Source organism: Anopheles coluzzii, chromosome 2 (assembly GCF_943734685.1).
Source record: "Anopheles coluzzii chromosome 2, AcolN3, whole genome shotgun sequence".
NCBI classification, from domain to species: domain Eukaryota; kingdom Metazoa; phylum Arthropoda; class Insecta; order Diptera; family Culicidae; genus Anopheles; species Anopheles coluzzii.
Window position 1 is genome coordinate 32,765,550 of NC_064670.1, and position 27,437 is coordinate 32,792,986.

Genomic DNA, 27,437 nt, shown 5'->3' on the forward strand with positions numbered 1-27,437 from the left:
AAGAAACATAAAAAAATTTTGTTGAATGAATTTAACTAAACTCACCTACTCATACGTCCGGCACTGTCGATGGCAGCTTTCTTCTTCCCTTTTTTGTTGTTGCTCCGCAGCTGTCATTCGCATCGCACAGGAAAGTCAACAAACGACTCCCAGAAAAGAGTAGGATAAAGACGCCCTCCCAGCAATAACGTGGTGTAAATAAAGCCGGCTAGCCATAAAATTAATCTCCTCGTCTGCGTGTGGACATTTTGAGGACCGAAAATGCAACGTTCGCATCTGTTTCTCCTCTGCTTGGCCGGTTTGGCACTAGCCCAAAGCGTCCATGCCGAAGCCAAGCTAAAGATTGGCGTAAAGAAACGTGTCGAAAACTGCACCGTGCGCACGAAGAAGGGCGACCTGGTGCACATGCATTACACGGTAAGGGGCTAGTAAAGTGCACTTCACCCTGCATCTCTAAGACCCGATCAGGCGATCCAGCACACCTAACGACGGTTCCTTCGATTACCCCGCATATCTCCTTCCAGGGTACGCTTGAGGATGGCACCGAGTTCGACAGCAGCATTCCGCGTGGCAACCCGCTCACCTTCACGCTTGGCATGGGCCAGGTGATCAAGGGCTGGGACCAGGGGCTGCTCGGCATGTGCGAAGGCGAGAAGCGCAAGCTCGTCATCCCACCGGAGCTGGGCTACGGGGAGCGTGGGGCCGGCGAAAAGATTCCCCCCAACTCGGTGCTCATCTTCGAGGTGGAGCTGGTAAAAATCGAACGCAAAACTGAGCTGTAACTTTAGAGGCGACGGAGCAATAAAAGCGTCTTTCAGCGTTTGTGTCGTAAGTAAGTTTAGTAGCAGTTTAGTTTATTTTTGTGGGATTTGTTACATCGTGAAAGATGGCGTGCGCGCGCGGACATGAGCGTGTGCCAGTCAGTACAGAAAGGATGAATTGCGGTAGGTATGATTATTACTATTACTCTAAAGTATCGGCTAGGGGCAAACGGATGTGCTAATACTTCTTGATAGCTTTCCTTATGAGCGCCAACCGCTGTTTGTGTGCCTCGGTCACGGTCGCTCGCTTGTAGGGTCTCAGCTCGTCCGTACCGAAGCCCGGTATCCACATGTTCCAGTTGCGTTCTGAAACGGGGGAAGGCAACATTCGTTATCGAGTTTTGGTACCCTTTTTCGAGTCAGCTTCTTACCCAGATGCAATTGCACGTCTCGCACTTCCACCTTCGGCACCTTGCGATGTTTGGCCAGCAGGCACGCTGCGTTCACGGTGTTCTCGACGAAATCGTCCGCTATCTGTAGCAACAGCTCTTCCACCTCCTCGTCCAGCTGCTCGGTCGGATCGATTTCACGCACCAGCTCCTGCAGCCGCGGCTTCGTTAGCAGCTGCGTTGCGCTGTCCGTCCCACCGCTGCCCGACGCGGACGTTGTGCCGGCCGCTGAGCTGCCCCCGGAGGAAATCTTGGCACTGGAGCTTCCGCCGATCGCGTTCGCTGTGGCTGCCGTAGCCGGGCTGCTTTGGGACGGTGACGCCATGCTGCTAGGTGTGGTGTTGATATTGCTGTTTATTATTGGAGCATTAGAGCAATAGGACATTGTAGAGGCAATCGGAGCAATACATTTAAAAGAGTAACTAAACGAAAACGATTCCCTTTTCAATTGAACGAAGAAACAGTACAGTTAAGCACAACAGAAAGGCAACAGCTTTGACGGGTTTTGCAGCCTCACTTCTGTGCTGTACTTCATATTTGTCTTAATTTGTGGGGTTTATTGAAGCACTTTATGTGTGCTGCATAACGCCAGCTACTAAAGAAACCATAGAAAACATCAATTAAATTAAACGCAAATCTACGAACCTCCTACACGGCAGCGCGTATGTTGACTGTGCTGGTTTGTTTGGGGTTGAGGAAACATAGTTTGACAGCTGCTGTCAAAATGACAACAAGACGTTTCGTGAATTTGTAATCAAATTTGGACTTTTTTTTTAATTTCTAGATCAATTCGGTTAATATTAGCTACAAATTCGCATTTTTACGTTTTTTTTTGCATTGTTTCTATCTCCAAAGTTGAGATTGTTGCTCATAGAAAGAACCGAACCAATAGTCTGATCATCTGTTTTTTGGTCGTGCAAGTGTGTGCGTGTGATCATCCCCCCCCCCTTTGGTAATGTTTTGATGGAACATGCGATTTCCAGCAGTGCTGTCGTTGGAGCTGTGTGTGTAGAGCTCGGTTCCGTCAATTAAATAGTTACGTCGTATCAGCTCGCACATTCGGCTGAATTAATCGCACAAACATCTCTCTTGCCGTACACGAACGCAGCAACACACCGCAGCTCCCAAGACCTTATCGTCCCTGTCAACAGCAGCAGCAAATACAGGTGGTTGTTCCCCGTTCCAGGCACGGGTTTTGACGTAATCAACCCGGGAAGAAATCGCGCCTTTCCCGCATCATCGTGCTTTTTTCACTGTGCGGTAATTTGGTGTGCTTCTTTTGCAGCAAAAATGTCACTCCTTCGTACTTTGGGTACCGTTCTGGCAAGACGTAGCCCGCTCGCTCGGCCCCCATCCCGGGCCGTGGTTAAGGTAGGTGACGAGCACGCGATAACCATGGCGGAACCTGGTTCTGCATGCATCAGCACACATCCACCGAGCTGCAACAAAATATTCACTCCAACCTCCTTCCTTCCCCGTCCTTTCTGCCCACCAGTGCCTTTCGTCCGATGCCGCCTCACAGCAACAGGGCGCGAGCGGGCCCAGCTCGCTGCACGCAAAGTTCCCCGGCGCCCTGGAAGCTTCGTTCGTGACGACGCCGAAGCTGGCACTGCCCGAAAGCATCGAACCGATCCCGATCTATCGCGTGATGAACAGCGAGGGTGTGATCGACGATCCGTCGCAGGAGCCGAACCTCGAGCAGGCGACCGTGCAGAAGATGTTCCGCGACATGGTGCTGCTGAACACGATGGACAAGATTCTGTACGAATCCCAGCGCCAGGGGCGCATTTCCTTCTACATGACCAACTTCGGCGAGGAGGCCAGCCATATCGGATCGGCGGCCGCCCTCAGCCTGGAGGACTGGGTGTACGGCCAGTACCGTGAGGCGGGTGTGCTCGTCTGGCGCGGCTTCACCATCTCGGACTTTATAAACCAGTGCTACGGCAATGCGGAAGATCAGGGCAAGGGTCGCCAGATGCCGGTCCATTATGGGTCGCGCAAGCTCAACTTTGTCACCATCTCGTCCCCGCTGGGCACGCAAATTCCGCAGGCGGCCGGTGCGGCCTACGCCTTCAAGCTGCAGCCGAACAATCAGCGCTGCGTGATCACGTACTTTGGGGAGGGTGCCGCTTCCGAGGGCGACACCCATGCGGCGTTCAATTTTGCGGCCACGCTCGACAGTCCGGTGATATTTTTCTGCCGCAACAATGGGTTTGCCATTTCGACGCCCTCAAAGGAACAGTACCGGGGGGATGGTATTGCGGGACGGGCCGCCGGGTACGGGATGGCGGCCCTGCGCTTCGACGGCACGGACGTGTTTGCCACGTACAACGCGACCAAGCTGGCCCGCGAGTACGTGCTGCGCGAGAACAAACCGATCGTGCTGGAGGCGATGGCGTACCGCATTGGGCACCATTCCACGTCGGACGACAGTACCGCGTACCGGCCGGCGGAGGAGCTGGAGGTCTGGAATACGGTGGAGCATCCGATCGCGAAGCTGAAGCACTACATGCTGCGGCGCGGCTGGTTCGACGAGGCGAAGGAGAACGAGTTCGTCAAGTCGGTGCGCAAGCAGGTGCTGTCGCAGATTAACCAGTCGGAGCGCATCCTGAAGCCGGACTGGCGTGAAATGTTCCAGGACGTGTACGCGGAGATGCCGGCCCATCTGAAGGAGCAGCTGCGCGCGATGGAGGAGCACGTGGAGCAGCACCGCGAGCACTACCCGCTGAAGGATTTCAAGCAGTAAGCGAGGCGAAGATGCTCGTTGGTGGCGGTTTTGTCTTCCCATTCTGAACCTCGTTCACAAAACAAAAGTGCATTTATTAGCTAGGTAAAGGAGGACTGTAGGATTTTCGGAGCGTGAAGAAGTTGCGCGAAACGATATTTTCAGGGCCGCGGTTCCATTCCACGGTATCTTTTTGTACCTTTTGTACGTTGTGGCCTTATGTTATTGCTTAAAGCAAACGCATACATCTAATATACTTCCTACGCATAAAATATCGCACCTGCTGGTGTTGTGGTGTGTTTGTGTTTACTCCAAACCACTCTAGCGACGAACTGAGAAATCTTTAAACGAATAGCTGGTAATCTCTTTGGGCACGCTAAATACCGCCTTGTCGATACGGCTGGATGGGCTCCCCTTCGTTTGCAGCCAATGTTTCCTGCGATTTCAAAGAAAGAATCAACAAGAAGCATAAAACAGACACTGGCGACAGTTGCTAGGGACGTGTCGACCACGCTTACATTTCGTTCATCGGCTTCTCTTCGCCTTCGAGCTGTCCCTTCACGGTGCCGTCGTGTGTGTTCATGCACCAGCCGCGTAGTCCCAGACTTGATGCCTGTTTTTGCGTGAACTGCAAGGTTCAAGAGACGAACATGCGATTAAAATAACACTAGCCCCCGCAACACACAGTCTATTTTCGTACAACTTACCTTGCGGAAGAACACACCTAGAACAATGAAAATTGGGTTTTAATAAAAGGTGTTCATTGGTGCATTCTAAACAATGCAAGCTTACCCTGTACAATACCAAACACTTCGAAATCACAGATGAACAATTTTGACGACATCTTCGGCTGAAGTGTGGCTTCGATGTGGTCCGATTTTGCGTCACGGTTGCTTCTTGCACAGCTTTCCTCACCCGTACGGCAATCGGCGTCGATTTCAGATGCACCGCCAACTATTCCTTCCGCTAGTGGCCGGGTTGCTATGATAGCGGCGCAGGATATGAAAACAAACAACAAATCAGCTGTAATCATGGTGATTTTGTAAAAAAATGTTTGGTGACAGGGGTGCTCAACGGTGGCAACAAGAAGTTGACCAAAGACACTGAATTGGATTTTCTATAATATTTATATTTTAAGCAGAAACCAAGGCTAAATTACGTTGTATTTGTATTGATTTTTGTAATAATTTAATCATTAGGTTAAACAGTGGTTTTGCTTGATGTGGTTAAACTGCTGTTTGAAAACAATCTACGAAATCCGGTTGGGTTAAGTGTAAAGAATCGATAGCTTAATTTTACATTAAATATCTGCCATTAATGAACGTGACAAAAGATTCTCTTGAAAAGATTTACATGTTTCAACGGCTCTAATTTAATCAAAACAGACCTATTTTAATGAGTTATTAACGCCTCGTTTCAAATGTTTCAAACCACGAGATCACGCCGTGACAGCTGGGTTTGACGTTCAAACGTCTTATTCGCAGGAAAAAAAAAAACGAAATTGCCTCTCTCTCAGTCAGACGTTTGCCAGCTGTCAACTGCCGAGATCGTTGGCGCCAAGCAAATGTAGCGCACTCAAGGTACAGGTTTTGAGCGCGTAAGCCACAAACAAATTGCTACCCCGCGAGCGAACAAAGCTTCGGTTTTCTGCGTGCCGTTTGCCCATATTTATGCGCTTTTTGGCGTATCCCACCGGCAACAGTGTAGCGTAAGTACGGCAAGCGTCACAAGATGCGGAAGCATTGTCCTTAATGCTTGTGCGGCCCTCTTTGCAGCAGCCCCTTTCGGACGCATCTCGCCAGGAAGGCCCGAAAGCAAAACAACAAAACGACGCGATGCCGCTGCTGAAGCGTAAACCGCTCCAGAAGGTCCCCGACCAGGAGCGGCTCAAAGACGGCGATGAGGTGTTCGTGTGTGAGACCACGGGTGAGCTGTTCAGCGATTACGACGATTTCTTTAACCGCACGATGCTGCTCTCGTCCACCGTGTGGAGCTGCGCGATGACGGGGCGATCCAATCTGACGTACGCGGATGCCCTTGAGAGTGAGAAAGCAGCCAAGCGAACGCTCAAATCGTTTCCCACCGCACTGAAGGGTCCGATCCTGCTGATCGCCTCGCGCACCAAGCGCACCGCAATTCACGAGCTCGCCAGCGATGTGCACGGGTATGCGAAGGACGTGTTCTTCAAGGGCGAAACCGTGTACACCAAGGCGGCCGACTCGGAAACGGTGCGGAAGGGTAAGATCGTGCGCGTGGTGCTCGGCGAGCTGCCGAGCGATCATCAAAATCCGTCCCGCTTGCTGTACCAGATCGTGGGCAGCGATGACGAAACGCCCGCCAGCTACACCGTGCGGGGTGATGCCGTGACCCGCGAGCGCAACTGTCTGTCGCGGGAAAAGTGCAAGCTCTTCCTCAAACAGCACGTCGAACTCGGGCCGGATCAGGTGCTGTGCGTGAAGAAAGCATCGCTGGAACAGTTTGTCACCTCCAAGGGCTGCACGGACGATAAGGTGTTCTACGGTCAGACGCCCGACTTTGGGGTGTCGAAGAAGCTGCTTGCAAAAGAAACGACCATGTCCGGTAAAGGCGAGAGCAAGAAAAAGGGAGCAGTAGCAGCAAAAGCAGCAGCAGCAGGCGGTGAAAAGAAGGTGAAAACAAAGGAAGGCAAACCAAAGGGACCAAAGGGAAAGAAGGAAGGCGGCCTAAAGGATGCAGGTGGCAAGAAACAGCAAAGCATCGCGAAGTACATGCAGCAAGCCACGCCGCAAGAGTTGGAAGCGTTGAGCAAGAAAAAGCTGGACGAAAAGAATGCCCGCGCCGAGGAGAGGGAACGGCGAAATGCACTGGCAAAGGAACGCAAAATGACAGAAAGGAAGCTGCTGCTTTCGTACGTGGCAATGGCGCAGAAGCAATACGACTCTATTCACGAGGACCAGGAGCTAATGGATCAGCGCGTATTGCCCCCGGCACGGCCGGTGCAAACGCAGCTCGGTACGGAACATTTCCCGAGCTTCATGTTCATTCTCGAGTTTCTGCACCAGTTTGGCGACATACTCTCGATCGAGGAAAAGTTCCCGGGCGGTGTCACGATGGAGCAGCTCGAGCAGGCCCTGCTGAGCAGGGCAGTGAATGGACCGCTGAGTGACATCTTCCAGGTACTGCTGTGCACACTGTTTGCCGCGTTGAAGGAGTCACATTCGTCCGAGGAATCGAACCTGCCATGCGCAACGCTGCGTGTAGTGAAGTGGTGCCGGAAACATTTCGGCGCCAAGCTTACCGATCTGCCCATGGATTCGACCACCGTTACCGAGCTACTGCGGCTGCACCTGGTAGCGTACGGGCAGCCGAACCATTTTGGCGACGCGTGCTTCACGCTGATACGCGACCATCCGCAGCTAATGCGCACCCTGACAACGCACACCGTCTTTCAGCTGCCCACCGCGATTGTGTTACAGGTTCTGTGCGCTCTCGTGCACCAGCTGCTGCAGCTCGACGAGGTGCTGGAGCGGGTAGAGAAGGTCGGGGAAGCTCGCGCCAAGTTCAATAGCAATCGGACGGCACAGCGACAGCTAGCGAAGCGGACCGCTTCGCTGAAGCAGGCGGCACAGGACGGCATGATGCGAGAGATGGCCTCGCTGATGATGGTCGGCGACCAGCCGGCCGACAGTGCCGAGGTGGAGAAGGGTCGCGCACGGTTGCAGCAGAAGCTGCAGGAAGAGCTGGCGCAGATTGAGGCGGACGCGAGCAGACAGCTGGCGGAACTGCAGGACCATTACGAGGGTCTGACGCTAAGCTACGGCCTGTACGAGGTGTATCTGGGGTCGGATCGTGCGTTCCGCAACTACTGGAAGTTTGAATCGCTGCCCGGGTTGTTTGTGGAGCACGACGGAACGTTCGCAGGGTGCTGCTCGGAGCGCGTGACCCCGCATCTGCCCGGTCTGGTGGCGTGTCATCCGAAGCTGCGCAAAAAGTACATCACCTATGCGATCCTGAAGTGTGCTGGCAATAGTGACGGCTTGCTGGACGGCGTTCTCGCTGGCAGACAGGAGCAGAAGGATTCGGACCTTTGCGTGCAGCTACTGGTGCGGGGCATTGCACTGCAGGAAAAGGAGGAGGCGCGCAAAAAGAACCCATTTTTGCTGGCTAAAGCAGGAGAAAACGCTTCCGTGGCGGAAGATACAGCCGATAACAAGATGGAAATCGAAGAACCGGACAGTAGTGTTCCTCCTCCGGCAGCACCACCCACTAACCGCGAGCTGTTGATGTGTACCGGCAATCCGGAGGATTGTACTGTGCATATTGCAAGTCGTCAAACGGCCCCCGGAACAACCTGGAGCTACTACGCAACGGCCGACGAGCTGGATGCGCTGATTGCGAGCCTGAATGAGCGCGGCTTGCGGGAAAAGTCGCTGCGCAAAACGCTCGAACAGTACCGCGATGGTATAGTCAAGCGGTTGAAAAAGTGTCCGATCAAGAGCCTGTCCCACAGGCAGCCATCGGAAGCTGCTCCGGCCAGGGCACAGCACAGACGGCAGTGCAGCGCAGAACCGGTACCACCGGAAGCGGTAACGAACGAAACGCTGGAAATGATGTTCCGTGACCAGCTGCTGGACATGGAGGGACGCATTCATGCCGGCTGCTTGGGCGAGCTGAAGGTGAACAGTATTGAGAAGTGGCGTATCGCGATTCTGAACCGTTCGTACGATGCGCAGATCACTGGCCAGCTGCAGTGGGGCGTAAGGCGTCGCCAACGGCTGGAGGAGATGTACGATAAGTTGGACGCGGAAGACTCTTCCAGCGAAGATTCGGGCGTGGAAGAGACCGAGGTGGCGGACGAGATCGATTTGGCGAAGCACCGTGCACGCGATCCGGGCTACGCGGACCTATATAGCGCGGAACGCTCCGAAAATGGGACAGACGGCATGGCGCTGGCAGAAACTTCGGACGAAATCCAACGCACCGTACATTCGTTGGCTTGCGCGTTGCTCCAGGTGGCGCAAAGTATTGAGCCCAAGTTCTTGCGCCACCCGTTCGGACCGAAGGGACGCTGCAAGGATCGGAATACGGTCGCGATGATGCAATTTCGCGGCCAAAAGCGGCTGCTCGATTGGGAAGGTTCGCTGATGCGGGCGACCTCCTACTCGCAACTCTTTCTCCACTATCACATACTGTACGATGCGCTGTACTGGTCGCGCTCGATCGAGCGGGCCGTATGCATGGTGTGCCGACGGAAGGGTGACGCCAACCTGACGCTGCTGTGCGACGAGTGTAACCGGGCCTGCCACATGTACTGCCTCAAGCCGAAGCTGAAGAAGGTCCCCGAGGGCGATTGGTTCTGTAAGATGTGCCGCCCGTCGGACGACGCGGGCATCGTCTCTAGGAAGCGCACACAAACCATCGAAGATCTCGATTTGGACTCCGACAACGACTCGTCGGCTGAAGCGACCAACGAAAGCGAAGATGATGACGAGGAAGAGAAGGAGGAGGGCGAGGAGGAGGAGGACGAGTTAGAGATGGAATCGGAGGACAGCACCACAAGTGAGTCGGAAAATGGGGCAAGTGATGAGGCAACAGACACGGAGGAAGCATTCGAGGAGCAACCCAAAATTGTGCTGAAAACACCCCGTGCCAAAACGAACAAGAAACAGGAGGCAACGGCAGCGGTGGCGGCGCCGGCCGCGGCTGACAAGCAGGCTTCTCGTGGTGCGCGGGCCGCAGCTCGCAAGCAGGAGCAGGAGAGTGCCGCACGCAAATCGTCCCGAAATTCGACCGCCGCCAAACGGGCGCGGCTTTCCGATGGGCGGGAGTCGAGCGAAAAGAAGACACCGGCGGTGGTGGAGAGGAGTAGCCGAGGCTCGAGCACTGGCCGTAGATCGACGAGACTTTCCGGGCGTGGAGGAGGTGAAACGTAAATCGGTGTGCATGTGTGTGGGTGCATTTTTTTTAGATAAATTATTCCATAGTGCGGAGGATAGACATTAACAAATGGTAATTATTCTAGTTTTTTTTATATGAGTAACGCCTAAAACAAATCGATTTTTATCCCAGCTACACAAACTTTTTTTTTTTATTTTAAACATTTAATTCTTTAAAATAAGCAATAAATGCAAGACTTTCTACTTTAAATGCATGTTTTGTTAACTTTATTCCAATGTGAGTGTGTGTAATATTACAAGAATGTAACAACCAGTTATTATCGATCGCAGATCACTATTCGAGTTACTATCCTGATCTCGAACCTGTTCACATTGCAGGTGTTAATGTTTCCGATTGTTAAATTTTAATGCCGAACCTATCCCGATTAAGGAAATTAAGACTACCGGCCCTGACACATACTCTGAAATAACCCCGGTACCGACATTTTGCACCCTTCAAGGTTCAGAAACTGTACACGATACAACTCCAATTCCAAACCAGGTTCCAAACTTCTTTCTTTCTTGGAACGGTACCGATTTTATGTAGTTCCTGAAGCTATCCTTTTTAAAAGTTCCAGTCCTGGGTGTATCCCTGTTACCTGCTGCGGTTCCGATACTGAGCGTATGCCAGTCCAGGAGTAAGTGGAATCGAAACCTACCCATATCCTGAAACGTGTTGGCTTTCAAAAGCTCATGCAGAGGAACAAAGAAGGAAATGCTGTGTAGTGTAGTGGTAGGACAAACGATTAATTTCCCGACCCGACCCGTATTCGAGTGCGAGCCAGTCGAAATCGATTCCGATCCGTGGATGCAGCGGGTGCGCTAGGTCGGAGTCGGAATCAAACCCGTTGGTGCATCGAGTTCGGGTCGGGCATTGAACCTACCTTGACCCGACCCGTCCCGAACTCGCCGCACCAACGGTTCGGAGTCGCTACATGCTTTCATGCACCTACCGGAGTCGTTGCACCTACTGAACCTACTTGTACCGTTCGAATCGACCCGAATGACTCCGGGTCGCATAAGGATGGTTCCGATCCCATAGGTTTGGGTCGACCCGCCCATGACTACTAATGTAGAAACAATAGTATAAACATTGATCGCAAAATGAATGTTTCAACATAGTACTCAACAATTTCACCTACGAAAATGCAAAACTGCGAACCTTTTTTGAAATGCCAAACAGCAATCTGGCACTCCTGAACCCGAACTCTACCTGCCAACGCTGTAGTGTAAACGGAACAAACGGGCCTTCCCTTTGGCAGCTGTCAAGTACGGCCGAGAACCCACCCCTAATCAAAGTGTGCAGGCAACAAAACAAAAGACCTGAAAGCAACTACGGTGCTGGTGCGTCGCAGGGAGGAAAAACGGGACACGCAAACGGGCCCACACACACCTGTCAAAAAAGACGGGACAGCGCAATCTGCAAAGGCACAATCCGCCAACGACGACGATAACGGCAAACAATAACAACAACAGCACAACTAACAACAACAAGGAGCAGCAGCAGCAGCAGCCACTTCCAGTTTGCGACCCTCGCGGGGTTGTTGTTTTGTGCGAAGGTGAAAGAGACAAAGAGGCAGAAAGAAGAAAAGTGAAATCCCATCCATTCCTACCCCCACCAGCCCACCCGCCCAAGTTGAAAAGAGAAAGTATCTGGCGCTAGTGGGTGTCTGTGCGTTTGTGCGTGCGTGTGCGGCCAGTGGGAAGTCTTCCTTTGGCCATCGCCGTACCGTGCGTTGTTTCTGAGACGGAATTCTTCTCCGCCATCGCACTGCCACAGTTTGCAGACAATCCGCCGCGCAGCTGACCTTCCGCCCCTTTCGGTCGGTCCCGTACTCACTCGCAGCTGAGAGGTCTAAGGGCGAGAAGGGTGACACCGCTTTGCAGACAGTGGTGCGAATCGCACAGAACGTCGCAGAACGGAACGGAATAGCTGTGTGGCCAGGAAGAAAGGAAGAGAGAGGAAGGAGCTGGCGTAAAAATGGTTGGTGCAAGCGGTGAAAAGTGAAACGCTCTCTGCACAAGGGAGGGGGGAAATGCAGCCGAGAATATAGTAAGTGCAGGGTCACATTTCGTCACCAGCGGCAAAAAATAACCATCCTCACCACGCACGTTTCGAAATAATGCTTCACTAAATCGCTCTTCTTACGTGACACACAAATCCGTCGTATTCGGGCGCTCGACCGTGTGTGTGTGCGCGTGTGGTTGTGTTACTTTATTTTTCTTTCGCTTATTTTGTGCGTCGCGCGTAACCTCCCGTGTGTGTGCGTGTGTGTGTGTGTGTGTGGCCACAAGGCAAGGAAAATAATAAATAAATACGCAAACGTAACGACGACCGCGCGCGCGTTTCAGCGCCGCCCCGTTGGATGGTGGTGGTGGTGGTGCCGTACCGCGCTTACAGCCAGTGGTCGTTCACATTTGCGATAGGCCAGCGCACCAGTAAGTGCGACCAGATAAGCGTGTGCAACCCGCTACTAGGGGCGAGGAGAAGAGGAGAGCAGCTCATCGTGAAACGCGTGAAACCGGAATCGGCCCTCCTGGTATGTGTTAGCGCTCGCAACGCTCCTCCGAACCGGGTATTTTCCACGGGTACATGGAAAATGTGTGACCGCTTCCGGTGCGGTAACAGTGGGTAGTAGTGCCTGGTGACGTTGTGTGGTTTGCGGCCGTTTCTGCCACCGTTTGTTTGTTCATCCTCATCAGCGGGAGTGAAAAGATCACACCGGGATCGCATCGGGATCGTTTCGGCTGCGGACAACGACCACGGTAACGGGCGGTATAAGCTGGGTGAACTATATCTGGGTCATCTGGTCGGGGTACTGTTCGCGCTACTGGTCAACTTGGAGGAGGCGGCCCGCTTCTGGTCGAAGATACGGAGAAAAATGGATGGCACCAGTGGAGGAGGAGGGGAAGGGGGAGGAGGCGGCGGCGGCACGGGTAGCAGTGGTCCCGCGAGCTCCTCGGCCCCGGCCTGCCTGATGGTAACCGACGACGTAGCCAGCTATCTCGGCACCCCCACCACCGCCTACCCGCACTACTCCTCGTCGCGGCACACGCCGGGCAGCCGGACGCCCGCCGGCCCCTCCCCGGCCGGGCTGATGAATGGCATCACCTCGGCCGGACGGTGGGAACCTTCCGGGGCGGTCGCCCCTAGCATGGTGCCGCGCAAGAAAAGCTGGTCCGAGCTGAAGTGCATCGTGAACGAGACGCGCCGCCAGATGGCCACCACGATGGCGGCCTCCTTTCCGATGAGCGTGAACTTTCGCACCCTGTCCGATGGGCGGACGCGCGTCTACTTTCTCAGCCCACCGCCCGCCAACGGCTGGGACACGATACTGTTCTACGCGGACGTACCGCCGGCGGGAGCGAAACGCAGCCAGCTGCTGCCGGCGCTGGACGCGAACGAGGAGCTGGAGGCGGACGGCGACAGTGATGGTATCGATGAGGATGAGGATGCGGAGGGGGAGCGACGGTCGGGAGCGGGCCGGAAACGACACCTCCCGTGGCACCAGCTGCTGGAGTCGGTGCTGGGCCACCTGTCGACGAGCAACTCGCGCGAGGTGCAGCTAATGCTCGAGCGCAAACGGCTCTCGATCTGGGGCATCACGTCGTACGAGCTGCACAAGGCGAGCGGCAAAATCGTGTTCCCCGCCTGCAACACACTCTACCAGTGTTTGGACACGGGGTACGAGGTAAGGGAACAGAAACACACACACACACCTGCCCCCCTCGAAATAGTGACGGAATACTTACCGAAAACGGTGTGCTTGTTTTTTGCAGGAAAACCCGCTCTTCCCGTCGGAGCTACGGATCTTGCAGCGGGCGGCAGCGATCGATCCGCAGATCTGTCCCCAAAACTCGGACCTGGTGGCGTTCGTGTGCAACGGCGACATCTGGGTGGTGCACACGCACAGTGGCCATAGCGAGCGGCTGACGTACGCGCACGACGGGCGCCGTTCGTTTGCCGAGGATCCGCTGACGGCGGGCGTACCGTCGTACGTGATGCAGGAAGAGTTCAGCCGCTACCAGGGCTTTTGGTGGCAGCCGGAAAGTCACGGTAAGTTTGATGTGTGTATGTGTGATTTTAGGTTTGCGAGCGCCTGGGATGGGAGGTTTGCAAATGGCGGTGGTATCCGAGCTGCTGTAAGTGATCTTTTCACTTGATTAAAACGAAGATCATGATCGTACGCTTACATCATCATGCGGCAAGGGCAATGAACGGCTCGTGCTCCCATATGCTTGGTGTCGCGGTGGTTACTCTGTACCACACGCCTCACACGGAAAGCGTACTCCATCAAGCGTAAAGATTGGCGTGTCGCAACATGTGACATTCAGTGTTTTACATGTTCTGGCACAGGCGAATCTGGTTTCAATCTAACGCTGTAAAGCTTCCAAGAGTCGTTGGGAGGGTGTAGAATGAGCGACACGGGTGGATGGCAGCACCAGAACGCCAATGGAGCTTTAAATCGTAGTTGTTGTAACTTTTAAGTAAGACGATGCAATAGCACCTAACCGCTACTCGGCATCCGGTTGCCACTGAGCTGCCCAGCGGAAACCTTAGATTCCTGTTTGGGTGCACTCACGGTTTATCGATATTAGTATCGTCACACTCTCGGTATCTATTTTTATCTACCTGTTGACGCTTGAAGACCGTTAAATCCATTCAAAAATCAGCGAAATCCCTGTGGCCAATGGATAAAAATGTAATTATACGAATACTCGCCTCAGCGCGCTTCTTGTGGGCACCGACATGACGCTACAAATCACAGCGAACACTAGCACAAACACCACCACGATCGGACGCGTACGGTCTGACCACCGAAAGCTCAACCACCACCATTTGCAGAGAGCGCATAGATTAAACCCCTCCCGATGGAACAACAAACCATAGGGTTAGGCTTTTTCCTACCACACTCTACCCCACCACGAGGTTGTTTAGGGAATAACGGTGTGCCGGCACGTTGTTTTCGCGATCGTTGCTGTTAATTGCACACCCAAATTGGAGGTGCATTTTGCACGTGTGTGTCTCCACCGACGAAAACGGACTTGCAAAAATGTATCCTCCTGCAGCTTGTAATTTAATGTGCCCACCAGTTACCATAATATGTGTTTATGTATGTTGTGTTTTTTTAGATTGTAATGGGAGATTTGTGGGCAAATTGTGCTACCGACGTGGGGAGATTGTGCACATTTCTGCTTTTTTTAATATAAATTTGAACTGTGTATTTTTTATTCTATTGAAATGAGGATAGTGACCATTATATTTTCACTGCTTAGTGAAATGTGTTATTAGAGAGATATGTTGGTCTCATTTGCCTTTTATGGAGAATACCTCTTATCCAAGAGAGTTGTGTATATAGGAGCTTCTCCGGCAGACACCACAGAAAGGATTGGCTATCTGCAATAGTAGTAGAGGTATATGACGGACAGTCTTGTTTTGCTTTATAACCAAGATCCTTCCTGCTAAATTAGTTTGCTTCTGAATTGAAGTGCTTTGACTCAGAAATCCATATCCTCTATCCCCTATTAACGGATTTACGCACTGCCGGATAAGTTTTTGCTGCGGGGGGGGGGATGGTCCATATGAGGTTTGAACCCACGACCCCTTGGCGGACGTGTTGTTAAGTCCTGCGAGTTGACGATTGTACCACGAGAACGGCCCGACGTGGAACGATATATAGGAGAATATGTAGGATTCTGTGCAAAGGTTGATGTGGCCTTTCTGGGATATTATGGAAGCAAATTTAAAGGAAATTATGATTTTTTTTTTCACTTGTCACATGTTCACAACAGTACTAACGCACCCTGCCATCAACTAACACCGGTCACCGAAACACTTCGGGTCAATGGCTCGGCGAACGAACCCAACGGCATGTCCAAAAAGGGGTGCATCTATTGCGTTGGATGCGTTTTTGTAGTTTTTTTTGTGTGGTTCGGTAGGCTTTGTTGACGGCGAATTGAAAACCAATTTAGTGTAGCATAATTAGAAAGCAATAGAAAACCACACTCCATCACATACGCACACACACACACACATGGTAAAATGAAAATGAACAAAGAAACCGATCGAGAGGTGCACGACGACGACGCGTACACGACGACCTTCGCCGTATCTGACCGCAATCTGCTTTTCGGACCTGGTGAACGGTGTGCACTAAGCGGCGTGAGACATGGGGTCCAGATTTTTCCACCGAATTGATGAGAGTGATGATAGGATTGAAGCTTTCCCAATATTACAGTGGACGGTTGCTACATCGACCAGACAAGGGGGGGCGCAGTAATAGGCTCGGGGGCTGTTTGTTGCTAAATCATATTTAGGGGTTTGGATATGGGGAGACGACATGCTGCTATACCATTTCGTGCCAACCATGTACGAACGCTCTTCTACAAATTAATTGGTAAAATAACTTAATTATTACTATTTAGTCCTAAGCGCATGTCGATTTTGCCTACCAAAAATGCACGATATTGATATTTTACGAAAAAATGATATTTTACACCTCTTTATCTGTAGCTAAACGTACATACACAGGCAATATTAAAAAGCTCTGTTGTGTTAGAAGTTAATCTATTAGTAAGCAGCCACCGGCATGCTCTAAGCAGAATGTCACAACCCGTCCTCTATTTCCCCAGGCGTTATCGGCAGCGGGCAGCAACCGTTACGCGTTACCCGCGTTGTGTTCGGTTGCCGTACGCATTGCATTGCCGAAACAATACGGAAAACGGTACGCAAACAAATCACATTATCAGCGTTTTGATTGCGTCTTCGAACGGTCGATTGGGCCAGAGCGATTGTTTCACACCTCCTCAGCCGATGATTGACTCCCAGCAGTTGTTGTATCGCTTTCGTACAGCGTTTCTTTGCAGCGTATTGCAGTTTGTATCACCATGTTGTGGTGCGCGTTTTTTTCCTCTCCAGAGTGCCGGAGTGGTTATAATTTCACGACCAATTTCGCCAGCCAGCCGGCCAGCACCTCGTGCGCCGTTTCAACATAGAACGTGCGCCACAGTCAGCATACGCAAACTGGTGCCCGCCCCCTCACACACGAGCTTATCGGGTGCATCAGCACGCAGCAGCGAGGTGGATATGCACATGCATGCTTGAACGCATCTCTTGCACACAGAGCCTATCGCGCGCACAGGTCGTTTGTTTTGTTTCCTTTGGGCGAGGTGTACCGATCACTGCACCACTGCACCGAACACTGTGCCGGTTGGTAAGCGATCGTCTATCCACTGTTACATTGGCTTTTTTTTCTGTATGATTGGTGGGCGCGTTTGTTCTTCAAAGTTGATAACAAACGAATAGTGAGCTGGTTCATAATAGCTGGCTTCATTGGTAGTACGCATTTTTATGTATAAATCGTTTAAAAAATTGTTTAAATTTATCTAAAAAGAAACGCATTGCTGCATTTCTACAAGTTAATGCTATGTGCAATGCGTACAGCAATATTTTAGTAATCTTTTCAAAACATTCACAAAAACAAAACAAATTGAGCCATTTAGACTTTTCTCAAATTTTTTTTTGGGAATTAAGTATCCGGGCCATTAACGGTTAAAGTCTGTCGCGCTTTTACAGGGTTTCCCACGATTTATTGGTCAGTTCCCATGATTTTTTGGTGCGTTCCCACGATTTTTTGGTCGTATCCCATAGATTGGTGGTTCGATCCCATAATTTATTGGTATTTTCCGATTGGATATCAACACAAATAGACCAACAAATTCTGGGAAACGACCAAAAAATCGTAGGAACGCACGAAAAAAAAAAATGGGAATCCACCAAAAATTGATGGGAACCAACCAATAAATCGTGGGAAACCCTGTAAAAGCTATAAAACGCTAAATTTATTTGTGGTTAGAAGAAGAATGCCCGGAGAAAAGTCTTCTGTTGCCAAATTTTTCAGCTTTAATGCTCTAAACAATCGGCACGAAATTGCACGAAAAAAGCACAGATACCACTTTAGTAGGTATACCAATACCTAATATATTATCAACCAACACTAAGAGAAATCGAGCAAGATTCGGAGCAATTTTTCGGGGAGGTTTTTTTTTCATTTTTTCATTCCGATAGTCGCTGGTTCGCACGAATCTTTGCTTATAGTCTTTTGATAGGTGCAACGAAGGTCCTGTTCATTTAGGGAAAAATGCTCCTTCTTCTTTTCCTTTATTCTGGCGTAACGACCTACGCGGTCATGCCGGCCAATAGAGGCTTCCGAGAGCTATTACGGTACCACGCAGCCGGATAGTCAGTCCTTTCTTAAGGAGACGATCCATACGAGGCTTGAACTTCTGACACTGTTAAGTCGTGCTAGCACCAAAACATACAGTAATGCGTATATGGTCGGGAAATTTCCGTTTTCGAATCCCAAAAGTATATTGGTGTAGGGGAAAGATGTCACCCCCTAGTGGCATAGTGTCGTCTGAAGGAGCTTTATGATCTATAAGAAGGCGAATAAACGATCTGCCAGCGCTTTGCCTTTTGCCATCATAAATCTCCGCATTTGTTTATTTTGATAGCATTATTGGCTAGAAAAGCTAGCAACTGTTAATGATTCAAATCATGCTACATACTTTAGCTGTAATAATATATACTGTCTGCTCTCGAGATACGGGGTTATCCGCGTATTTCATGTTTTTGAGCTAAAATACATTTAATAATTCGGTATTTTTTATTCATTTTAGCAGTTCTTTGATCATTTATTTAATAGAATTCGTGCAAAAAATTCTGATATTTTTGGCTTCTGAGAGGATTGCGAAAAATGCAATTTATACTGCATTCTTGAAGCACAATTCTTGAAGCAAATTGTACCGATTTGACATTTGATCTGTAAAATTAAAAAAAAATCGCGTGTCTCCGAATGCGCGTAAGTCGAGAACCCCGTAACTCGGGAACAGACTAGTAAAAATGACAGTCTAGCTGAAAGTGGTAGAGCTCGTGTACACAAACAAAACGTATAATTTTAAAAATATAGATGTTCAGAGCACTAAAATGTGTTTTTTTAAAGTTGCTACTATAAACCAACGTATAGCTTCGATTGTTTGCTATTGCATTTCGACAATCGAATATAGATTCGTACGCTGCTCTCTTATCTTTCTTCTTCATCTCTAAATTTCCTAACTGTTACACAAACTAATTCGTGATTCAATATTGACGCACTAAAACTTGACACACACACACACACACACACACACGTATACATTTTTTCTGATAATTTGATCCCGAAACGCTATCGATCACCGGCAATCGTGCAGCGTGCAGCGATCGTCGATCGATTTGGGCGACGTGTGCGAAATGATTAAAAATGCCGCCCGATTGCGAGCAAATAAATCTTTACGTAAAACAAATACTCTGACAGCTTACTTACTGTCACCACCGATCACGGCGGTGTGCCTCGACCGGACAATCTTGTCGGATTGATCTCTCGTGCCGATTCGATTCCGCTTTCCGTGTTTTTGTGTGCTTGTGTGATTGACGCGCCGAGGAAAAATGCACGCGTGCGCTGCAACGCGCGCAACATTTCGATTGACTGGCCGAGGTGCGCGAGCTCCCTGTTGTGTGTTATGCGTATTTCGATTTTTTGGATTCGTTTGTGTAACTTTAGCACAACGCTTTTCCATTGCTTCGATCATTAGTTGCTGCACAAAAGTTCGTCCGACTTAAAATTGCAGCAAAAATCGCTCCTCCGTGTATAACACACGCTCGTGCAAATGCCAATTCCTTGCACTACTTTTGGGGCTTGTTTTCGAAGATGCGTGTTTGCACATCGCGTGGCACAATTTTCGTTTACGCACGGACCAATTGCTCCCGAATTTTTGGCTCCAAAGGGTGTGTGTGTGCGTGCGCGTGGTTGTGGCAGTCACGGTGGAAAGGCGAAAACCTTTCGCATCCACGTGGGAAGTGTTAAGAAAGTCAGTACGCAGAGGAGGGAGAGAGGGCAGCAAGAAAGGATTCCCCCCACAGAAGTCACGTACGTAGTGCAGGCCTGACGATGGCCCGCCTCAAAAAGAGGGCTCCTTCTGTTCGGGGGCCCCACTACTCGATGCTTCGGTGGAGTTGCATTTGTTCGTACCCACGAAAGAGCGTATAAAACGGCTCGGTGGCTAGCGGAATAGCATCATTCGTCGGTGTTCTGCAGTAAGACACAGGTCGAATCGACAACCAGTGTAGTGTCAGTAGCTAGCGAGCAACAAGTGTACACCTCTAGTGCCTCTAACCTTTATCGTGTCTCCGTGTGGCTTTGAGCTTCCTCTACATCTATACGCACCCGTCTCATCATAATGAAGGTAAGCCGTGGGCGTTATTCCGGCACTGTATTGATTTTGACGAGCCTGAACCACAACAAAAAACCGCGTCACCATTTGCAGATCTTCATTGTGCTGGCCGTGGCGTTGGCAGTCGCAGCCGGTGCCGCCGTCGAAGGGGGCAAGGCGAAGCGAGGCGTCTGGGACTTTGGGTCCGGCCACGAGTCGTCCTTCAGCAGCGGCGGTGACTTTGGCGGGCACGACTTCGGCGGACTGCACAAGGAGGAGGAGCACGTGAAGCATGTGACGATCGTGAAGAAGGTCCCGGTCCCGTACCCGGTCGAGGTGACGAAGCATGTGCCGGTGGAGGTGAAGGTACCGTACCCGGTCGAGGTGGAGAAGAAGGTCCCGGTGTACGTGGAGAAGAAGGTGCCGGTCGTGGTGGAGAAGAAGGTCCATGTGGACCGGCCCGTCCCGTACCCGGTGAAGGTCCCGGTCAAGGTGCCCGTCATCCACAAGGAGTACGTCGAGGTGCCGAAACCGTACCCGGTGCATGTGGAGAAGCCGGTCCCGGTCTACATCAAGAAGCCGGTGTACATCGAGAAGACGGTGCCCGTTTCGATCCACATCAAGAAGAAGTCCCACTGGCACTAAGCCGCGAGAAGGGGCGAGAAGTTCCTACTTTTGAGGTTTTGGAGGGTTAAGTTGTTGTAAATAAATAGACTCACTAGAGAGACAGATACGTACACCGTGCTCTGTCTGGCTCTGATAGACATGGTGAAATATTAAAACATTGGATTTTTTATTGTGTGTTCTTCATTAGAAGTAAGAGGATTTAAGATTTATATGGTTTGACCAGTTGGGCCTTGTCTTTTAGATCTTGTTTAGTTCTGAATTTAATCTAAAGGACTCATTATCCCAACGTCCTAAAAACATCTCTGAATCATCATGTATATGGTTTAACCAGTTGGGCCTTGTATTTTAGATCTTGTTTAGTTCGGAATTGAATCTAAAGGACTCCCAACGTCCTCAAAACATCTCTGAATCGTCATGTATATGGTTTGACGAGTTGGGCCTTGTCTTTTGGATCTTGTTTAATTTTGAATTTAATCTAAAGAACTCCCAACGTCCTCAAAACATCTCTGAAGAGATCCTCGTGAAGATTACGTGAAGATCATCCTAACGATCATTAAAAGGACGTTGTTTCTCAACAAAGAGCTCTTTCTTGTACGTCTTCTTAACACACATGCGGTCATCCCGTTAAAAAGCACGATCGTAAATTATGCTCCACCGATTGATAAAAAGATTACACAACAGAACTCTACCCTGTTTCGAACCTTTTGCGAGATCCTACATCACTTTGCTCCATCCCACAAGCTCAGCACCCACCAGTTTTTGTTGTGAAATGGCAGAGATTTATGTCCCTTTCCCAACCACCTCCAACTCTAATTTAGATCATCCCTCTGACTTACCAGCGTGGTCCGAAGACCGACCGTATACTGGACGCAGACTGGCGACGAACCCTTTCGCGATCGTGCTGAATAAGGATCGATCATGTAATAATTACACATCAGGCCAGCGACAGACAGCGTTTTCGGGTCACTGGGCCATTAGATCGCGTCTCGGAGTCATGGAAAGTGAAAAGTGCACTGGCCTTACTTGTTTGTGTGGCGCTTGGTGGTGGTGGTGGCGATGGTGGTTGGTGCATTGCTTCGAGATAGATCGAGATGAATCCCGGCGCGGCGCGGAGTTATTTAATGCTCTCACTACATACCACTCACCGTACCAATGTATCGTGTGTATGCGAATGTGTGTATGCTTATGGGCCTTCTTTTTTGCCGCCACCATTCATCGTTTGCAATCACACGTGATCATTTACAACTTGATCGCATCGATGTACCGGGGCGAAAGATCGTTAAGATATTGCAAAGGAAAAAAGAAGGAAAAACAGGGATAAAACTCTCGAACGAACTCAACTCGCACACGTCGTCAAGTGCCGCCGTCGGCATCCCTGTCCTGTAAGAAATGATAATTATCATGGGTTTCGGATTGGGTTTTGAGGTTAGATCAATGGGGTAGGGGTGCAAATAAAAGGCATTAGACGAGTGCAATTTATGCATTATCGCTAAAGTCGATCTGCTGATGGTTGCTGGATTCTTGTGCAATCTTCTGCCACTGGAACGAGCTGGCAGGGATGGGAAGGGGAGAAGTTGTCCGAGCAAAAGGGGAGAGAAAAGAAAAAAAGGCGTCTCTGAAGTAATTAAACGAGTTCGGGTATCTGTTGTTGTTTCTTTTTGCTTTTGCGCAGTCGTGTGTAATCGTGTTAATAAATTGAGTCATAGTAATTGTGTTTAATTGTGTTGAGTAAGGTATGGAACGGTATGAGCAAAAGGTAAGCTCTCTATATGATCAGATAAGCTGAAAGTGTTGATCGAGAAGCGGACAAATGGAGTTTAGGTGGAGATTACAATTTAGTTGATTTTTCGTTGACTGACAATGTTGTTTGTTTGTTTGCCTTTCAATGTTCCTATTTCTTCCTGGTAGAGGAGGAAAGAAGCGAGTAAAACGCGTAGTACTTCTCCCCGATTTAACAAAACATCGGCATTTTCAAATCAACATGTACAGCGAAACGCGTGCGCGTGCGCATTTCACACGTGGTGCTGATGGCGACGCCGGTTGCCCTGGTGACTGCGCAAGGAAAACCTGCGCAAGACACAGACCATTTGGACAGGAAATGTGCGCCGCACCGTCCTGAAGAGGTTGGCAAACGGTTTTTCCTACCATTTACTACGCAGTTCTCTGCTGCATTGTTTCCCGCCTTTCCCAAACCCGCTACCGCTTTCCCCGTTTTGCTTTAAAGTTCACTAATGAGTGAACTCTTTGCTAGAAGCGCGCGGGACAGGTTGCGCATGTTGTGGTTATGAAACTATCGCACAAAATGTTCGCTTGCGGAGGAGGGGTTTTGCTGCCCGAACGCGGGGTAAATCGGTATGTAAACACATAAACCGAGCCAGGCATTACATGCAGAGAGTGTCGCTCCACTTTATCGTGATTGTTGTTTGGTAGCCTGCTTGATGAATTGATGTTGCATTTAAATAGAGTGTTGAAATTTAAAACACTAAACGTTTTGTTCCAATTAAGTTGTGACAACGTTTTAATACCGTGCCTTTTCCTTTTCCTTTTTGCTACAGACGAAGTCTACCGCATCGTGTACGAGGAGGTGGACGAAAGTGACGTCAGCCTGTACACCTTTCCCTCGTCGCAGTCGGCCGGGCGGGACTACGAGGAGTATCGGTTCCCGCGTGCCGGCACACCGAACGCCAAGTCCAAGCTGAAGCTGGTCCAGTTCCGGCTGTCGGAGAACCTGCGCATCACGGACGTGTGCATCAAGGAGCTGCAGTGCCCGCTAACGTTCGCCTTCCCATGGCTGGAGTATATTGTGCGCGTCGGCTGGACACCGGATTCGCGATAGTAAGTGTGCCACATTTCACAGTAGCCGCCAAGCAGCCACACAGGGTATTTAATGCCATCTTTCCTCCCCACAGTGTTTGGGCCCAGCTGCTCGATCGGCCCCAGCAGCGGCTCGAGCTCGTCCTGCTGCCGGTGGACAATTTCTGCGAAATCTACAGCAGCTCGTCGTCGTCGCCCAACTGCGGGACGACCGCCACCGGGGGCAATGGGGCTGGGTCGCAGGGCGCAGCATCGTACGGCTCGTCTCCTGGGCAGCAACCGCAACACCAACACCAACACCACCATCACCACGGGCAGCAGCAGCAGCAGCAGCATCATTCGCATCCGCCGCGAAAGTCGTCCTCCGGGTGGCGCTCACCGCTGGACAAATCGACGACGCGCCCGCTGCAGGTGATCTACACGGAAACGTCCAGCAGCTGGGTGAACGTGCACGATGTGCTGCAGTTTGTCGAGCTGTCCGAGCAGGAGGTAACGTTCCTGTGGGCCTCGGAGGAGTCGGGCTTCCGCCATCTGTACTTGGTCACATCTAGTCTCAGCCCGAACGGTTGCAGCAGCAGCAGCAGCAATAGCACTAACCATCACAGCACAAACTCCCATCCAACGGCACATCCAAAGCAGCAGCGGGAGGGAGCGCACGGGACAGAGGCGAGTAGCGGTGGCGCCGGGGCCACCGACCACTCGTTGCCATCGATGGCCTGCATTGGCAGCACGCTGGTAGCACGCATCGTGCAGAAGGTGACGCTTACCGCCGGCGACTGGGAGGTGCTCGGGCGCAACGTGTGGTACGATCGGGCCCGCCAGCTGGTGTACTTTATGGGACTGCGCGAGACGCCGCTCGAGAAGCACCTGTACGTGGTGAGCCTGGCGCAGCCGAACCAGCTGCGACTGCTCACCATGCCCGGGTACTCGTTCACCGTGGAGTTTAACGATGTAAGTGTGTTTGAAAGGAAAGGAGCTTGCCCGTTGTAGCGTGTAGCACACGATTGATCGATTCATTTCGCGTCACAGGATTGTACGCTGTTTCTGCAAACGTACTGTAACATCTCGACGCTGCCGTCGTGGGAGCTGGTTCGAATAGCGCACGACAGCAATACGGCGAACGGGAACGGCTGTAGCCACGGGCCGACGCCACCACCCACGCCGATCGACGCGCTGCGGCTCTGCTCGGTGGGCTATCTGACCGAGGGCGGGCCCTCGGAAAATACTCAGTACAACCCCTCGATCCACAGCCCGCAGATCTCGTCCGGGGACGTGCTGTACGCGATGGTGTTCAAACCGCACAACTTCATGCTCGGCGTGAAGTACCCGACCGTGCTGAACGTGTACGGCGGGCCGGAGGTGCAGACGGTTAGCAATACGTTTAAGGTAAGGCGTCGTCGGCGGTTTGGCTTCATCTGTTTACGGGTTATGCGGGATGCTGGATTTTACGTCCCTTTTTTTCGCCCCTCTTTTTGATCAGGGAATGCGTCAGCTAAGGATGCACATGCTTGCCTCACAGGGTTACTGTGTGATATGTGTGGATTCGCGCGGCTCGCGCCATCGGGGCGTTGAGTTCGAGTCGTACATCCGCTGCCGGATGGGTACGGTGGAGCTGTCGGATCAGGTCGAGGTGTTGCGAATACTGGCCGACCAGTTGGGCTACATCGACATGGACCGGGTGGCAATCCACGGCTGGTCTTACGGTAAGGCTGACCTTCCTTCGCTGTGTTTTATTGCTCTTTTTTTTTGCTAATCCTCGATTGTGCCCTTTTCCCCAGGTGGCTACCTAAGTCTGATGGGGCTGGTGCAATACCCGGAAATATTCAAAGTTTCCATCGCGGGTGCACCGGTCACGAGCTGGGAGTACTACGACACCGGCTACACCGAACGCTACATGGACCTGCCGGACAGCAACCGGTCCGGCTATGCGGCCGGCTCGGTGCTCAACTACATCCAAAAGTTTCCCGACGAGTAAGTCAAGAGAGAGAGAGAGAGAGAAAACGGCCGGGAGGAGGAAACTAACTGCAACCATTCCACACTCATTTTCCATTTCAAATCACACTTCATTCTCCAGGGACAATCGGCTGCTCATCATCCACGGACTGATCGACGAAAACGTACACTTTCACCACACGTCCCAGCTGGTGAGCCGGCTCGTGCGGGCAAACAAACCGTACCAGCTGCAGGTGTACCCGAACGAGCGCCACTCGCTGCGCAACCTGGAGGCGAGCAAGCACTACGAGACGAAGCTGCTCTCGTTTCTGCAGAACCATCTCTGAACCAGCGAGCCGAACAAAGCGAAACCACCAACCGGTCCGGGAGTGGGGTGCGGTAGGCGATTGCGCCACCTCCTGTGCGCTTCCGGCTCAAGTCGCACGGGCTGGACAGTCTGGAGAAGGCTACGGCACGGCAGTGCCTGCAGCTGCTTCTTCGTACACTGCCACCAGCGCAATCAACGCCCTTCGTCGTCTCGTTCAGTGTCGATGGACTCAATTCCAGTGGCGATCAACACCATCACCACCACCACCACCACTACCACCTGCTCGTTGCGCTCGTGGATGATGAGCCTGATGCGCAAGTTGCGTCTGTTCGGTGTGCACGCACTGTTCGAGCGGTGCTAGAGCCGGATGGAAGCGGCTCGGCTGAAGCAGGATCAGTGTTCGCTTTTGTTCGCTTATGGGGGTATACACGCTTGTGGCAGTCGCCAACGTGGTTGGGGCAGTAAGTGTGCGCACGCCATTCTATGAGCGGTTTGTGTGCTTCTAATACGTAGAGTCGGAAAAGTGGAAAGCATTTGTGCAAGACTAAGAAACGAATCCTCCGATGCTCTAATCCGGGCTTGCGCTAAAACAGCCTCCCCCGTTTCCTTCGGCCAGGGATACATTCGGCAAGCGGGTCTTTGGCGAGTGGGGTAAGCAAACACCCAATACCCAATCTATTCGCCCACCAGAACAAACGAACAAAAAAAAAAACAAAATCATGTGCTCACCATGTTCGCCTACCGGCCTTACCGGTTTGCGGACGCTGTTGGATTTTATGTGTAGTGCGTTTTTTTTCTTCTTCTTTTGTTTAATTTTATATGTGTTCCATCTGTTCATTCACGGTGTGTGGTTGTTGTGCAGTGCTGTAGGACAGGCCGTTAGTACGAGCAGCTTGTTGTGTTTCGTTGCTGCAGAGCGAATCATAGTGCTAGGAGCGCGTGTAGATAAGGGCGTGCGCGCGAGAGTGTCGTTGGAGCCGTGTTTTTTGTTTCCCCGATTTTTACCCACATTTGCGCGATCGAATGGACAGTGTTCAGCGAAAGGATCCCTTTAAGCTTACCATATAGGCATATTAAACGCTTACTCAGCAGAACGTTGTTAGGGTGGTACTGGATCAGCCACACATACACACCCTTACCCATGAGAGGGAGAGATAGAGAAAGAGAAAAAAAAGAGAGAGAATCACACGGTTTTTAGTCATTTATGAGAAATTCTGTTCAGTGTGTTCTTTTTTTTCTATTCTGTTTGCGTTTGCGCTCGCTACACGGAGCTTCGGTTGATGTTTGTGTTGTTACAGCTTTTAATTTTTAAAACAAATATATATATTATACGTAGGAAAAGGATTGCGATATGCATATATTTTTCACTCCGATAAAAACAAACAATTTGCGGTTGTGCATAGAGCGTGTTGTTGTATATTGACCGGCGTGTTCCCTTTCGCCCCAATGAGATCATCGATGGAAGATGTTGACCGTTCGCTTCCTTTTTTTTTTTTTTGGTGCTTTCGGTGAGGAAAACTAATGTAATGTGCAACTAAAACACACACCAACAACATATTTGCAGCTTTCTAATTGGAAAATGGCAACGGTACGCTTAAACTCATGTCCCGGTTAGGCCAGAAACGTGTACATCACAAG

At 51.0% G+C, this 27,437-nt stretch overlaps 7 protein-coding genes across 10 annotated transcripts; 5 read left to right on the plus strand and 2 right to left on the minus strand.

Moving 5' to 3' along the window:
• The first annotated feature begins 104 nt into the window (after window positions 1-104).
• On the plus strand, window positions 105-836 carry LOC120949270 (peptidyl-prolyl cis-trans isomerase FKBP2). Its single transcript, XM_040366471.2, has 2 exons — window positions 105-417; window positions 525-836. Exons 1-2 carry the CDS (start codon window positions 262-264, stop codon window positions 780-782), a joined length of 414 nt encoding a protein of 137 aa, XP_040222405.2. The 5' UTR covers window positions 105-261; the 3' UTR covers window positions 783-836.
• On the minus strand, window positions 834-1,934 carry LOC120949269 (transcription initiation factor TFIID subunit 12). The gene is made up of 3 exons (XM_040366470.2): window positions 1,856-1,934; window positions 1,193-1,560; window positions 834-1,127 (listed from the first exon to the last, which is right to left on the minus strand). The coding sequence occupies exons 2-3, from the start codon at window positions 1,533-1,535 to the stop codon at window positions 1,000-1,002; spliced, it is 471 nt and encodes a 156-aa protein (XP_040222404.1). The 5' UTR covers window positions 1,536-1,560; window positions 1,856-1,934; the 3' UTR covers window positions 834-999.
• A 100-nt stretch (window positions 1,935-2,034) lies between these two features.
• LOC120949267 (2-oxoisovalerate dehydrogenase subunit alpha, mitochondrial) lies at window positions 2,035-4,214 on the plus strand. Of its 3 annotated transcripts, none has more exons than XM_040366468.2 (3): window positions 2,035-2,410; window positions 2,496-2,581; window positions 2,706-4,214. In XM_040366468.2, the coding sequence occupies exons 2-3, from the start codon at window positions 2,501-2,503 to the stop codon at window positions 3,954-3,956; spliced, it is 1,332 nt and encodes a 443-aa protein (XP_040222402.2). In that variant the 5' UTR covers window positions 2,035-2,410; window positions 2,496-2,500; the 3' UTR covers window positions 3,957-4,214. The 3 variants fall into 3 exon arrangements, with proteins under 3 accessions (XP_040222402.2, XP_040222401.2, XP_040222400.2); XM_040366467.2 differs by having other exon boundaries at window positions 2,035-2,379; XM_040366466.2 differs by having other exon boundaries at window positions 2,035-2,376.
• On the minus strand, window positions 4,094-4,989 carry LOC120949268 (acylphosphatase-2-like). The gene is made up of 4 exons (XM_040366469.2): window positions 4,728-4,989; window positions 4,643-4,659; window positions 4,454-4,563; window positions 4,094-4,371 (listed from the first exon to the last, which is right to left on the minus strand). The coding sequence occupies exons 1-4, from the start codon at window positions 4,966-4,968 to the stop codon at window positions 4,257-4,259; spliced, it is 483 nt and encodes a 160-aa protein (XP_040222403.2). The 5' UTR covers window positions 4,969-4,989; the 3' UTR covers window positions 4,094-4,256.
• Window positions 4,990-5,457: 468 nt separating this feature from the next.
• Window positions 5,458-10,061, plus strand: LOC120947854 (bromodomain adjacent to zinc finger domain protein 1A-like). Of its 2 annotated transcripts, none has more exons than XM_040363621.2 (2): window positions 5,458-5,643; window positions 5,711-10,061. In XM_040363621.2, the coding sequence occupies exon 2, from the start codon at window positions 5,771-5,773 to the stop codon at window positions 9,845-9,847; it is 4,077 nt and encodes a 1,358-aa protein (XP_040219555.2). In that variant the 5' UTR covers window positions 5,458-5,643; window positions 5,711-5,770; the 3' UTR covers window positions 9,848-10,061. The 2 variants fall into 2 exon arrangements, with proteins under 2 accessions (XP_040219555.2, XP_040219556.2); XM_040363622.2 differs by having other exon boundaries at window positions 5,714-10,061.
• Window positions 10,062-11,179: 1,118 nt separating this feature from the next.
• On the plus strand, window positions 11,180-27,297 carry LOC120947855 (dipeptidyl peptidase 9). The gene is made up of 8 exons (XM_040363623.2): window positions 11,180-13,542; window positions 13,631-13,907; window positions 23,281-23,560; window positions 23,635-24,490; window positions 24,569-24,925; window positions 25,020-25,242; window positions 25,318-25,510; window positions 25,614-27,297. The coding sequence occupies exons 1-8, from the start codon at window positions 12,733-12,735 to the stop codon at window positions 25,816-25,818; spliced, it is 3,201 nt and encodes a 1,066-aa protein (XP_040219557.2). The 5' UTR covers window positions 11,180-12,732; the 3' UTR covers window positions 25,819-27,297.
• Window positions 19,951-20,880, plus strand: LOC120947856 (zinc finger protein 512B-like). The gene is made up of 2 exons (XM_040363624.2): window positions 19,951-20,131; window positions 20,213-20,880. The coding sequence occupies exons 1-2, from the start codon at window positions 20,126-20,128 to the stop codon at window positions 20,741-20,743; spliced, it is 537 nt and encodes a 178-aa protein (XP_040219558.2). The 5' UTR covers window positions 19,951-20,125; the 3' UTR covers window positions 20,744-20,880.
• Window positions 27,298-27,437: the final 140 nt, after the last annotated feature.

Bases quoted from the DNA above. Each gene is read 5' to 3' on its own strand.
- LOC120949270 (XM_040366471.2), top strand. From the start codon at position 262: ATGCAACGTTCGCATCTGTTTCTCCTCTGCTTGGCCGGTTTGGCACTA. The intron at 418-524 runs GTAAGGGGCTAG...ATCTCCTTCCAG, and splicing joins TGGTGCACATGCATTACACG to GGTACGCTTGAGGATGGCAC.
- LOC120949269 (XM_040366470.2), bottom strand. From the start codon at position 1,535: ATGGCGTCACCGTCCCAAAGCAGCCCGGCTACGGCAGCCACAGCGAAC. The intron at 1,128-1,192 runs GTAAGAAGCTGA...CCCCCGTTTCAG, and splicing joins AGACGTGCAATTGCATCTGG to AACGCAACTGGAACATGTGG.
- LOC120949267 (XM_040366468.2), top strand. From the start codon at position 2,501: ATGTCACTCCTTCGTACTTTGGGTACCGTTCTGGCAAGACGTAGCCCG. The intron at 2,582-2,705 runs GTAGGTGACGAG...TCTGCCCACCAG, and splicing joins CATCCCGGGCCGTGGTTAAG to TGCCTTTCGTCCGATGCCGC.
- LOC120949268 (XM_040366469.2), bottom strand. From the start codon at position 4,968: ATGATTACAGCTGATTTGTTGTTTGTTTTCATATCCTGCGCCGCTATC. The intron at 4,372-4,453 runs GTAAGCGTGGTC...TTGAAATCGCAG, and splicing joins GAGAAGCCGATGAACGAAAT to GAAACATTGGCTGCAAACGA.
- LOC120947854 (XM_040363621.2), top strand. From the start codon at position 5,771: ATGCCGCTGCTGAAGCGTAAACCGCTCCAGAAGGTCCCCGACCAGGAG.
- LOC120947855 (XM_040363623.2), top strand. From the start codon at position 12,733: ATGGATGGCACCAGTGGAGGAGGAGGGGAAGGGGGAGGAGGCGGCGGC. The intron at 13,543-13,630 runs GTAAGGGAACAG...TGTTTTTTGCAG, and splicing joins GTTTGGACACGGGGTACGAG to GAAAACCCGCTCTTCCCGTC. The intron at 25,511-25,613 runs GTAAGTCAAGAG...TTCATTCTCCAG, and splicing joins ATCCAAAAGTTTCCCGACGA to GGACAATCGGCTGCTCATCA.